At 58.1% G+C, this 13,447-nt stretch overlaps 1 protein-coding gene across 1 annotated transcript; it reads right to left on the minus strand.

Moving 5' to 3' along the window:
- Positions 1-5,171: 5,171 nt before the first annotated feature.
- Positions 5,172-11,899, minus strand: C6H9orf50 (chromosome 6 C9orf50 homolog). The gene is given in 12 exon segments (XM_089912654.1): positions 5,172-5,624; positions 5,627-5,653; positions 6,021-6,089; positions 6,092-6,182; positions 6,336-6,498; positions 8,019-8,179; positions 10,809-10,925; positions 11,028-11,182; positions 11,414-11,528; positions 11,530-11,597; positions 11,599-11,817; positions 11,819-11,899. Coding segments are annotated over 12 exon segments (1,344 nt in total). The 3' UTR covers positions 5,172-5,546.
- Positions 11,900-13,447: the final 1,548 nt, after the last annotated feature.

A 13,447-nucleotide genomic window follows, 5' to 3' on the forward strand; every position in this document is an offset into this window, starting at 1 on the left:
TGTAGCCCCAGCCCAGCATTCACCACAGTGTAATGTCTGTGTCCAGGACCAGCTATACAGTTTGCAAGGGCCCAGGGCAAAGTGAAAATGTAGGGTTCCTTGCTCAAAATTAATTAAGAATCTCAAGATGACGGCTTTAAACTCAGTGGAGGGTCCTTTTAGGCAAGCCCCTGTGTGGCTGACTGCAGGGGTCACACACTGTGAGCCCAGCCCCATCTGTATCTGCCTGGCCACCACGATGTGGGCTCCCTGAGGCAGGAGTGTGTCTGTCTTGTTCACAGAGCCTGGTACACAGTAGATACCCAATAAATGTGTTCTGTGAATGAATACGGGAGAAGGAACAGAACTGAGGCGTGGGTAGAGTTTACCATTGATAGGCAGCCTGTGTATGTTGGCTACAGTCCTGCCCTCCTGGGCCTTTCCCTCTGGGCCAGAGGAAATCTGGGGCTAGTTTTTCTGGAGGAGGAAACCCTCACCTCAGAGGATGCAGCTGCCCTGGGCTCCCCTGCACACCTGCCTGTACATCCCTCATCACAGCACTTCTCACTGACTTCTCATCTGGAGCTCAGCTGTGTGACCCTGGGAAAGTGACTTAACCTCTCTGTGACCCGGTTTTTTCATCAGTAATATGGAGCTAAGGGTGTGCCTACTTCACAGAGCTGCGCCCTCCTTCATGGATCAGTAAGCTCTGAAGCATGGCAGTCTTTGGAGCGATGTCTGTACAAGGACCTGCTCGATAGCCTTTGTCACTGTGCCTCTGTGATCCCCGGCGAACTCTGAGCTCCGTGAGGGCAGGGCCCAGGTCTGTCTTGCTCACGTGGATTCTTGGTTAACATGATGGAATGGCTGTGGGCTGTCAGCAGTTACTCGGGAGCCATCCTGGGGAGGCATCGTCCCCTGGAGAATGCACACTAGGGATCCGGGCTGCCTGGGCCAGCAGGTTCTTGGAAGAAGATTCTTCGGGGTTTGCTGTGCCCTGCAGCTGGGGGAGCTGGAAGCCAGCCCAGAGCCCAGATGGGGGCTCCCTGCGAGCTTGCGGGTGTCACCGCAATCCCCAGGGCTGCCAGGTGCAGACAATAAATCCGGAAACCCTGGCGGGTGAGTCATTAAGGGTCCCCAAGGCCTCATGATGGGAGATGGCAGATGAGCTGCCCCTGGCTCTTTGGGTCCAAGTGCCACCATTCAAGAGGGTTCCAGAACCCAGTGCTGGGTCCAATCTCTGCTGCTGGCTCGGACTCCACCCAGCGTCCGAAGCTGGCTCCGATGGGCCCAAACGGCACAATGAACATCACCAGTGTCACCCCCTTTCCTGAGGCTGTTTACAGAGGAATGTTGAGGCTTGTGGAGGTGGCAGCACGCATTGTCTCCATGGAGGGGTTTGATGGCCCTCCGCAGGAGCCCCTGGAAGCTGCAGACCATCTGTCACTTAGGGCATATTTGGGAGGGAAGGACAACAGGACCCCAAAAGGCAGAAATGTCAGGGAAAGGGAGGACATGGCAGGGCAGGGGGTCTCGGGGAGTTAGGATAAATGGCACAGACAAAGGCAGTAGGAATGAGTAGTGCGCAGCCCCACATGGCCGGGGCAGAGTGGGTGTGTGTATGTGTGCCTGTCTTGGCTAGGGGAACTCCGGCCCTTCCTTCTGTGTCATCAACAGCCCTCCTGGGCCCCTTGCCCTACCCTGACCCGTGCTAAGAATCGTGGCACCAGCCTCGCTGTAGGGCCTGCAGCAATCACCTCCCTTCCTGTGCTTTTGGTCTGCTGTCTGGTTCTGACCATGCCTCCATCTCACTGTCGTCAAAAGGCCCAGGTGTCCACCCCGTGCCCCAAACTGTGGGTTTGGTCCCCCCTCTGTGCCCCCAAAGCCCGGGCCTCCCCTCACAGCACTTGTCACTGTGTCCTGCAATCGCCCACTCGAGTCTGTGTCCCCCACCAGACTGTAGCGTCCTGAGGGCAGGGCTGTGCCTTACCGTGCTCCCAGGGCCCAGCGTGTGTGTGGCAAACAGTAGGTGCTCACCGAACTGCCGGCAGAATGAAAGTGAATGAGCCCCTGGGGCAGCTCATGTCCCCAGAGCCCACCGTGGGACCGGCTCTCTCTTAGGTTCCATGTCTCCAGTGGCACCTCATTGCTATCCGAGCTTGCGGGCAGGGACCCTCTCTGACCACGCCCCTGTCTGGAGGCAGGCTGCCCTCCCACCTCCCCGCGGGTCCAGCCCCACCCTCTGGGCAATTCTTGAGGCTTGCGGCTCACAGGACCCTTTGCTCCTGTCCTTTCGCTTACCAGTCTCCACATCCTCCACAAACACCACCTCCAAATGCATCTCTCTCCCTACCTGACCTTGCCCCCGTTCTCCCTGCCTCCAAGGTGCCCTTCATGCAGGAGCAAGGACCCGGGGCAGGAAGGGTCCTCCAGACCCCCCTGCTTGCCCTGGGGCGAGGGAGCCCCAGGATTGTACATCGTCGGCATCTCTTCCTGCTGAATTTGAATCCTGACTCCAACCCTTCAGAACGAAGTGACCTTGAGAAAGAGATGAACCTCTCTGGGTCTCGGTTTCCCAGCGACAAATGGTTGTGAGAAGACACGGGTGTGGGTGGCTGAAGGCTGGGCACTGGCATAGGACACGCGTGGACCTAGTCCCAGCTCCGGCTCCTGTGCTTGGCACGGCCTGGGCAAGACCCCCTAACTTCTCTGGGCCTTGGTTTCCTTATCTGCAAAGGAGCTAAGGAGATGCCCTTGCAGCGGGTGGAGAGGCCCAGTGAGGTGGGGACCGCCGGGAGAAAGGAGCATTTTCCTGCTTCTCCCATCACTTCCTTCTGCCCTGGGTTGGGAGTCATTCCTCCCTCCCCACCACCTCCAAAACTAGACCAGCTCCCACTGCCCCCCAGCCTGGGTTGGCCCCGGTCTTCCCGTGGTCCAGGGCCGGGGTGTGGGTGGCAGATGGAATGGGGTGCAGGCTGCTATTGTGATAAGGGCAGACAGGAATTGGAAGAGACCGGTGGGGGGTACGCCTGCCTTGCCCACCCCCAGAGATTCAGGGGGGTTCTGAGCTTGTAGGCAGCAAGAGCTGGGGCACCAGCTCCAGCCACAGCCACTTCCCCAGCCTTCCTGCCGCACTGCTCCCAGGAGCCCAGGCAGGATTGGCCACCTGCCAGCCCCGAGTGGAAATGTACCAGCGAAAAGGAGGACCCTGGGGAGGGGTCCATCCCCTCCCTGCAGCACTCCCTCCCCTCCACTCCCCCTTCTTGGTCACCCCACATTCAAGTTCAAGCTCTGCCTGCAGAGGGGCAGGGGCATGTTGGAAAGGTCTACAGAGGGCTGGGGTGGAGGTTGCATCTGCGGCCTCCAAGGCAACAAGTGGACTCTGGAATGTCGGGGTGGGGTCGCTGGGAGACCCTAGCTGGGGAGGACGTGCGCGTGTCCTCTGTGAGTATGTGGGGTTTCTAAGTGTCGTGGTGTGTGAGTCTTTGCATGCGTGTGGGTGTGGAGGTGTTTGTGGTGCCTATCTGTGTGCGTGTGTGACGTGTGTGCGCGACGAGTGTGTGGTGTGCGCGTGGGGCGCGTCTCCGGGGGCCTGTCTGCGGCTGTCCCTGTGTGTCCCCGCGTTTCTGCTGGCAGTGGCGGGCGGGGAGGCTCGGGGCTGCCGCTGAAGGTCCTCTTGACACAGAATCCATGTTTGTCGAGGAGGGAAAGAGAGAGCGGAGGGAGGAGAGGGGAGGAGAATGGAGAGAGGGAAGGAAGAAATGGAGGGCTGGGGCGGGGGCGAGGGGGGCGATGCGAGCGGAAGGTAGGCCGGCGAGGCGGGCGGCGGTGGGGGGGGCGGGGAGCAGAGGGGTCCCCGAGAAACCGGGCTGCGGGACCCCGCGTTGCCGCCCGCCGGGTCCCCAGCCCCAGCCCACCGGGCAGGTCCCCGCCGGGAGGCCGCTGTCCGGCCGCCCCGCCTTGGGAGCCCCGACGCCGCAGGGCCGCCCCCGGCCCCCTTCTCCGCCCCTGTGCGCTGCACGCGGGACTCAATCTTCAGTGCTCGTGGCTGACGGCGGTGTTGCAAGCTTAGCAGTATTTTGGTTGAACAACGAAAAGCGAGAAAGAGAAGTTGGGGGTTGGGGAGCCTCCCCTCCCCGCCCCGCGGTCCGTAAGCGAACTCGGGCAGGTGGAAGGAGGCGGCGCGGCGCAGGGCCGGAGACGCGAGCGCCGCGCGAGGGGAAAAGTTTCCGACCCTTTAGCAAGAGGCTGAGAAGTTTCGGCCGCGCCGGGCGGCGCCAAAGCCAGGCCAACACTGCCCCCGCGTGGGCGCGGCGCGACGCTGCAGCCTGTGGCCGGTTTGGGGTCCGCCGCGGCTCTGCCGGGGAAACTGAGGCTCGGAGAGGGCGAGGTGGGCTGTGCAAGGCCACGAAGAAAAGGTGCAGTAGAATCAGGCCTCCTCCGGGACCCGCAGGCTCTCCAGGAAATATAAGTACTGGGGGGGGAGTGGGGGAGGAGTGAAAGTCCAGAAAGTGGGGATGGAGGGGATAGGTCATCCCAGGGATCGAAATCCCACTACACTCCCCAGTGAAGGCGAATGGTAGCACTGCTCCATCCCATCCCCACAGGGTTGGTAGATCCATGGCCTTTTCTGGAGCCAGGGCCCTCCTTCGAAACAGTTCTCCCCCATCCACAACCCGTCCTGGCCCTAAAATCCCCACGACCGGTCCAACCCAAATCCCAGCCTTTGCTATTCAGCACTGCGCCTGGGTGTGGATTCCGTGGCTGTTTCTTCACTGGCCAGGAGGTGGCGATAAAGACCTCGATCCCGGCCTTGGCGAGGGGTTGGAGCCGAAGCGCTGCTTCTAGGAGAGAGGGGAGGGGCCAAACTTTGCCCAGCAGTTGGAACGCAGGTGTGTGGCAGGGCCAAACCCAGCAGACAGGCAAATGGGGGTGGAACTGCTGGGTCAGTGCAGCGGTCGGAAAAGCTCCAGGCAGTTCCTGCCACCTTGTCTTGCGCCACCTCCTGTGTGACCCTGAACACTGCCCCCCTAAGTGGGAGAGAAACATCTGACCCCTGCCCACCCAGATGCTTGCCCTCCAGGGATAAGACTCTGGCCTGGGGAACACAGAAGACAAATGTTTGTCCCTTTGGCCACAGTCTGGATGCCCTCACCCCACAGGGGAGGTCCGCAAGCAGCCTTTGGTTCCCGTCAAAGATGGAGGCTGGGCTGGGGGAGGTTGGGGCAGGTGCCTGTTTCAGGTGTGGGCTGATCTAGGTTGACAGAGGCTTGGTCCCAGGTTTGAGATGTGTGGCAGGGTCTCCCACCTCCCAGAAGAGGGGCTCATTTGGAACAAGCCTGACCCCTGAAGATGCCTTGCCCCCCCATCTTCATCCCAGCTGTGACTCCGCCCCAGCCCTCCCCCTGGCCCAGGACCCCCAAAGACCAGCAACTAGGAGAGGTTTGTAAGGTGAGCCCTGACAGCAGATACCAGCCACCGGGGATGTGCGTTTATTTGTGGGTCAGGGAAGGCCTCTCCTCACCCCTCACCCGTGTCCACACCTGGGCTTGGGGACCAGCAGCCATTCACCTCTGAGCGCGACGTGATGTTGACGGCAGGGGAAGCTGGTGCCCCTTAGGGCGGCCTTGTTTCAGGACCGTGTGTGCAACACCAAGCTGGGCAGGAAGGACTCCTAAGGAGAGAAGGGGGACCAGCTGGGCGTTTTGGGGGCCTCTGGGCAGGAGATGGGGTTCCCTGGGCCCAGGGGGATTCTACACCACAGCCCAAGGGGGCAGGCACTGTGGTCAGCCCCATTTTACAGATGCGGAAACTGACACGAAAAAGACCCCACCGATCGAAAGTTAGGAGCTTGCGATCTGAACCCAGGCAGCCTGGCCTGAGAGCCCACCCCTTAGCCGAGCACATACGGGGGTTTTAACCCAGAGCCCTGGCCACCCCACTGGGCACCAACCCCCACCAGGCAGGGGGGCTCCAGGTGGCTGGAGTGGGGTTGCTCACTAGCTTCTGGCTCACTAGCAGTTGAGCCAGAAGTTGCTCACTAGCTTCTGGCTCCAGGAACAGGGTGATTTGCCCACCTGCTCCAGAAAGGTTTTCAGGTGCCCCCGCTCCGCTACCTCTGGGTGGTGGGCCTGGGGATGAAGGGCAGGCTGCTGTTCATAGAGGTGTCCTCAGAGAGGTGGCCCTTCGGCTCCAGGGGGGACCTAAGGGGGACAGGAGCCCATGAACTGTGTGGACCCTGAGTCCCAGGTCCACCCATGGCTGGCAGAGCCCCCAAGGGCCCAGACCACAGCTGGACAGGGAGGTTTACAGGATGAGGAGATGCATGAATCCCATCCCCTTCCACAAAGCCTCACAGGCCAGGGAAGTCCCAGCCGAATGAGTTGGCCATGGTGTCCTCCTTGGCCCTGGGATACAGGGCTTTGGGCAAACTCTCCAGCCATCTCCCGACACTCCCGAACACCTGCTCCGATGCTGCTGACCCGCTGGCTGTCCTGTTCTCGAGGGTGCCCTGCAGGACTGGAGGAGAGAGAGCACGGGTGAGATCTCTCTACCCAGGCGGGGCACCTATACCCCCCTCTCTCCTCCTCCCTCTGGCAGGCAAGATCTGGCAGAGTCCTGTCTCCATGGCAACCCAAGGCTCCCAGGGCCTTCTGGCTGCCTCCAGGGAAGGCTCTGGTTTTAAAACTATCCTGCATGACTGTTTCTGCCTCTATTACCGAAGCTGTGCCCCCTCCCCCCTCCCCACACCCCCACTCCTGCTTCAGCCCAAAATGGGCCCCATTTCCCACAGTCGGAAGGCCAGTCGTCCCACCATGTAAATCCAAGAGACGATGCTGAGAATCCTATGGGGATGGAGAGTGTTTCCTGTCCAACAGCTCCCCCTCCGGCTGGTCAGGAACCCCGAATTCCTCAGGATGGAAAGGGCTGGGAAGCAGCCGCTGAGCTCCACTCTGGTGTTCTGGGGTATGACCACAGCCCAGTGGCTGTCAAGGAAGTGTCTCCCGTGCCAGCCAACGGCCATTCCCAAGAAACTTTCTCCAGGTGCTCCCTTTCCTTGGATTCCCAGGGGTGGCCAGGGGGCACTCTGGCATCTCTTTTCAGCTGCTGTGTCATCTGCCCTCAGGGCCTTGGCTGCCCCATCGAACAACCAGAAGTTGGGCAGAATTGCAGCTTCCACCTCCAACTTCCTGTGACCCTGAGGGGGATGGGTCGGGTTCCTTCTGAATCCGCCAAGGTCCTGGATTTTGAGGGCTTTGCCCCCAGCGAGGCTTTGGGGCAGCCGATCTCTGAAAGCGCACACAGTCGGTGCTTAATAAATAGATGAGGCTGTTGGACTGCTGGATCCTGAGAAGAGAAGGGGCTGGGCAGATGGGGAAAGCAGGCCTTAGGAAAGATCGTACCAGAGCAAAGACGTGTATTCTTCCCACTGCTTGACACCCACTTCAGAAAACACTGGAAACTGTGCCAACACGAGCAAAGCTCTGCCTGGGGGCCTGGGCCTGGTGGTTGGTTCCTAGCTTCTTTGCTGGACCAGGCAGTGCCAGCCTTCCGTGGAGGCGTGACCTTCTAGAACTTTCTGGGCACCTCCCAAGCCAGGCCTCTGAGGTCTGCCTTCAGGGATATGGGAAAAGGATGCTTCGGGTGCCTTTGTTGCTACCTTCTCCAGCCCCTGGAGGCCATGTGCGGGGTCTGCAGGCTGAGGTTGTGGGTTCCGAGGTGGGCAGATACAGCGTGTGGGAACCCTTGGCAGTGAGAAATCCTTCCGTGGTGGCCAGGCCTGGACAGCCACTGTTTCCTGGGCCACAGCTGCAGCCTTGGGACATCTCTGCTGGACCTCAGACCCTCTACTTGGTCCTTGAAGGTCACCCTAACAGCCTCCAGAGAGGACAGTTCAAGGGCCTCCTCCACAGGATCAATGGTCTCTTGGGCTTTTTGGCCGGCCCCTAACTCCCAGGACCCAGGGCCACAGCCTCTGCTCTTCAGGTTTCAGGCTGGAACTTTCTGGAGTCCTGGAGCTCCCCTTCCTGTCTGCTCACCTGCACAGCTGTGTTCCCAGTAGCGGAGCGCTGTGTCCCGTAGCGTCTCATCTGCAAACTGCACGCGGAAGGGGCAACACCGCCTGCGGTGCCCTGAGCCTTCCCCCGAGGAGCTGTGGGTGAGCACGGCCTTGAGCTTGGGGGCCTGTGTAGTGTGGGGCCTGGTGAGAGAGATGAGAAGGGCAGGGGAGGACCAGGGCCTGAGGCCCCAGCCCCTCATGCCACCCTGACAACACACATCCACCAGGCCGGAGCTCCCTGTGGGATCCTGACAACCACAGCTGGCCTCTCCAGCCCACCAGCCCATACAACTCTGTGAAACACGATTATTATTATTATTCCCATTTTACAGATGAGGAAACTGAGGCACAGAGCGTTTTTGTTTTTCGTTTTTTGCAACTTGCCCAAGATCGCACAGCTGGTTCGGGGCGGAGCTGAGATCTGAATTCTGGTTCCAGAGCCAGTTCTCTTATATATCAAGCAATTCGGCAGAGAAAATAAGGAGATGAACTCCGGAGTCAGGCAGTCCTGGGTTTCAATTCTGACTCTGTTGAGCCTGAGTTCCTTTGTCTGTAAAATTGGGATCATTGTTGTGCCCACCATACAGGGTTGTGAAGAGATGACAGAGACTGAAAAGCCCCGTCCCCCGCACCACCACCCAGGCCAGGGTCTGCAGGGCCAAGGGTAAGCATCTCTAACTGAGAACTGTTCTTACAATCGTCAATTTCAATTATGCCCCTTCCCAGTCCTGCGACATGGGGCAGACTGCCCTCAAGTCTCCATTTTACAGTTTTCCCTTTTAAATGATGTACTATGTATTGTAGACACGATAATAGCATCCTTATAAGAGTCTGGTGAGTATCAAATAACTTACGTGAGGCATCTGGTACAGGGCCTGGCAAGGGGCCTGTGCTCAATAAAGGGGATCTGTTATGGTTACATTTATTAATTTCAGCCTCCAGAGCAAGGCTGCAGGAGGGCTTGCTTGATTCATCCACAGCTCTGTTATTCAGAAATGCCACATTTGACCTTACGTACAATGCTTATTGATATATCTGACTCCATGTATCTGTCCACAGCTTTATGTCCGTTTGGACCCAGAGGGGACGCTTTTCATAAGCCCATTGAAGAGCCAGGCATCCAGGAGATGGCCAAGACAGTGTCGGCTACAGGCGTTGGGACCTAGTTATGCAACAGCTGTTTGCTCATCCATGCCTGCTTGGTGCTGGCCTCAGGACCAGCCAAAGGCTTGCCCCAGCTGTGCCCACTGGTCTGAAATCTCAGCTTCTCCTCTCAAATGCTGCTGGAGCGGCTTCTAATGCACCCAGCTGTCCCCAGCAGGGCCTACTAGGGAACCCCACACACCTTAAAGTGCTCAAGAACTAGCTCCTGAACGTGAAACACTGTGAAGGTATCCATCCCTGTTGTTGCTTACATTCAAGATAATGAGTTCCACACTCTTATTTATTATATCTTATGAGAAGTAGTGTGTTTATTTGGTCCGATTGATTTAAAGTTCCTGGGTTGGCAAATGTGTTTCATTTCTGGCACCTGCTCTGATCCACTGGCGGTGTCTGCCTGGAGCACTGTGTCAGGAAGGGTTCTGAGGCTCAGTGGGGGAAAAGTGCTGTGATCAGTTAGTACTGTCTGCCATGGGTCCAGGATGAGAAGGAATGGCAGGTCTAGTGTATTTCCTCTCCCTGGTCTTTAAACTCATGGGCAATGCTCTTCACCTTTCATCCATGTTTAAGCCTGTTTAAGCAGGAGGGCAATGCTCTTCACCTTTCATCCATGTTTAAGCCTGTTTAAGCAGGAGGAATTATTTCTGTATTCTTTCCCCCCGCCATTAGAGCTACAGCATCTAGGCCCAGTTAAGCTCTAATGCCCAGGCTCTTCCTACCCCCATCCCTTATTTTACTTCCCCCGATATGTGACATATAGTAAAAGCTAATAAAGATTAGAGGAAGAAATGGATGAATGAATGGTGGGTTGTGTGAAAGGATGGAAGACTGGGTAGCTGGGTAGGTGGGTGGACAGATAGATGAATTAATGAAAAGGTCTTTTTTGGTTTTTTTGACCGCACCGCGTGGCTTGCAGGATCTTAGTTCCTGGACCAGGGATTGAACCTGGGCCACAGCAGTGAAAGCACTGAGTCCTAACCACTGGACCGCCAGGGAATTCCCGAAGAGGTCTTAATACAAGGATTGGACCTTAGGAGGATGGGCACACGTATGGATGCATAGGTGGGTGAATGATTATGTAGATGAGTGTGTAGACTTGTACATGGCTTCAAGACTAAAAATGGATAGCATCCTGGATTTACAGGTGGATGGAAGGATTGGTAGATGATCAGTCACTGGATTCATGGGTAGATGGATAGAATTGTGGGAATTTGGGAATAACTGGCTGGCTGGCTGGATACGTGGATTAATGGATCAACAGGAGACCTGATTCATGGGTGGATGGATGGATGGAGAGATTCACGAATAGGTTTTAAAAGACCTGGTTCACAGATAAGATGTATGCAAGGGCGAATGGGTGAATGGGAGAATGGATTCATCGATGAATTATGAAGGTGTTGGTAGAAGACCTGATTAATGGGTGGATGGATTCACAGATGTTGATGGATGATCCTTGAACAGGTTAGGAGAAGACCTGATTCATGGATGGACACACAGATGGATGAATAGGTGGACAGATGGATACATTCATGGGTGAAAGGCAGAGGAAAGAAAGGAAGGAAAGAAATGCCCTTTCTCCCCACTCCCCTACCCCATCCTCCCATAACGCAGATTGGTCTTCTCGACCGTGGTGAATTGTGAGTGATCTCTCCTGAAGGGCCCCAGGGCAGGTATCTGATGGAGCAAAATCTTCTTAAGACTATTCTTGAAGTACAATGACTGGCCTCTTGAAGACAAATAGGCCACACCTGGCATGAGTGATCAGGGTCCCCCATAGTCAGAGCATTGATGACAACCCTGTCCCCACCGGCAGGTCACTGACACTTACCCCAGGTCTGGGAGGAAGGAGTAGCGGGGACACTGCGGAGGACTTCCAGAGTGTTCTGACACACCCCTTTGATGCTGTGATGGTGAGGATGCTGGGAGCCAGGAGGAGGTGGAAATAGTTCTGAGTCTTCTCTTGGGGACAATCCTTACCAGGCTCTTCCTGGTTGCATGGCCTTGGGCCTCAGTTTACTCATCTGTACAATAGGGGCAGTGGTAGACCCGCCCTCAAGGGGTGGTTGCCATCGCCAGGACTCTGCCAGGCATACTCTGCTAACACTGCCATTATTCTACTCCAGGTGGTGGGACCCCCACCGGAAATGACTCAGCCCCCCCGTGGGGGCCGTAGGGGCCTCACTCGGTGGTCGCGGCTGCTTCGCAGACTCAGGCCCTGAGCTGGCGCAGGAACTGCCGGGACCGGCCAGGGAGGAACTCTCCTAGGAGGTCGCCCATAGAGTCGGGGTTCTCCCTGGCCGAGCCCCTGCGGGGGTCCTCGCACTGTCCAGGCCCGGGGCGCCGGTTCCCGGGGCTCGCCGGCCAAGAGCATGGGCGGCGGCAGCAGCGACCTCAGCCCTTGTCCGGCTCCGGGCCGCCCGCTGGGCCACGGTGGGCAGGACGGGCAGGCGCGACCGGGGGCGCCTGACGCCCACCCCGGGATCCGAGGGCGAGGACTCACACGCGGGGGCCTCCCACCACTCGGCGCCGCCCTCCGAAGCCCTGGAGCCCCCGGAGGCCCCCGCGCCAGAGGCTGCTCGGAGCTCGGGCAGCAGCAGCCTCGGCAGCAGCGGGTCTCTCTCTCCGTCTGCGATCGCCACCGCCGGGGAGCCCCTCGGGCGCCACCTGCTGGGCACAGGAGCTGGGCCGACGCCGGGGCATGTCTGGCCCTGCGCTCAGCCCAGGGCATCCTCAAGCCAGTGGGGGCGGTGCCGTGTGAAGTGGAGAGGAGGGCGTAGACCAGCCTCCAGGCCGTAGCGCCCGGAGCGGGACAGCGTGGTTCGGGGCTACTACCACTGGCTCGCCAGACAGCAAGTGGCTTCAGGCTAGAGCGTCCCGATCCTCTGTTTCCTCACCTCACCGAAAAACGGTGACGGTGAGAGTACGCACTTTTTGAGTTACTGTGACGTTTAAATGGCTTAGAATAATGACAGGCACGTTGTACGTGCTCAAGGAAGCCTAGCTGCTGTTGTTATTATATTTTAAAATTATTATTTAGGATTTAGTCTCAGTTCCACTACTTATTAGCTGTACCCTTGGGCAAGCCAATTAATTAACTGCTCTCAGTGCCCTCATCTACAGAATGGGGATAACCCAGCGCCTGCTCCTTTGTGAGAATGAAGCAGCACCACATGGTAAAGAGCACTTAGCATCTGGAGTGTTCAACGTGCTGTTACTGTTATTAGCGCTGAGGTGGGAATTGGGAAACCTGGAACCAGCTTGAAAGGGTGACCTGCCCTGCAGCTGCCCATTCCTTCTGGAGCCCCAGAGTCCCTTGGGTGGGAGCTTAGTGAAAATACAGATGCCCCAGATTCCGATTCAGAGGTCTGGGGTGGGGCAAGACATATTTTTAACAAATTCTCCCTTTGGGAGACAGAGCCCCAGCCCCGCCCCCCATTTCTTTCTTTTCTTTCTTTTTTTTTTTTTGTGGTACGCGGGTCTCTCACTGTTGTGGCCTCTCCCGTTGCGGAGCACAGGCTCCGGACGCACAGGCTCAGCGGCCATGGCTCATGGGCCCAGCCGCTCCGCGGCATATGGGATCCTCCCGGACCGGGGCACGAACCCGTGTCCCCTGTATCGGTAGGCGGACTCTCAACCACTGCGCCACCAGGGAAGCCCCCCGCCCCCCATTTCTGACACTGGCATCTCAGAGCCTGCTTCCTCCCTACCACACCCCACTCCCAGATTGTTGTCAGCTCTGAGCTGGTTTCTACTGTCACATTCACCCTAGTGGGGCTTTGGGGCGGGGCCGGAGACGGTCCCCTGAAGTTAGAGCCCCCTACCAGGTGGGCTGCTCCTTGGAAGAGCCCGTCTTCCCGGCTTGGTCCCTCTGCTGGCCCCTCCCTGCTGCCTCCATGGCCTCTTCAGGGTCATTATGATCCGCCCCTCACCCAAGGTGAAGTGGGCACTGAGGCTGGGGGGCAGAGGGCGGGGCTGTTGTGCTCAGGATGCCAAGGCTGCAGTCACAAGGGAGCGTGGGACTCCTGGCCAGGGCAGCCAGGCCCAAGCCAGGGATGGAGGGCCCTGGGTTCAGCTACCCTCTCTGGATCTGGGAGGCTCAGGTGGGTCATGTTTGGGCTGGGTGGCTTTGCAGGTGGAACTGCCACTAGAAGCCTGGGTAGTAAGAATGCGGTGGGCCTGGAAACTACGAGGAACCAGTTGTGAGTCCATGCTCTGTTCCTGCTTGCTGTGTGGTGTTGGATAAATCTC

This window comes from Delphinapterus leucas, chromosome 6 (assembly GCF_059928025.1).
Source record: "Delphinapterus leucas isolate spDelLeu-1000000601 "Yukka" chromosome 6, BTC_Dleu_Yukka2, whole genome shotgun sequence".
Taxonomy (NCBI): domain Eukaryota; kingdom Metazoa; phylum Chordata; class Mammalia; order Artiodactyla; family Monodontidae; genus Delphinapterus; species Delphinapterus leucas.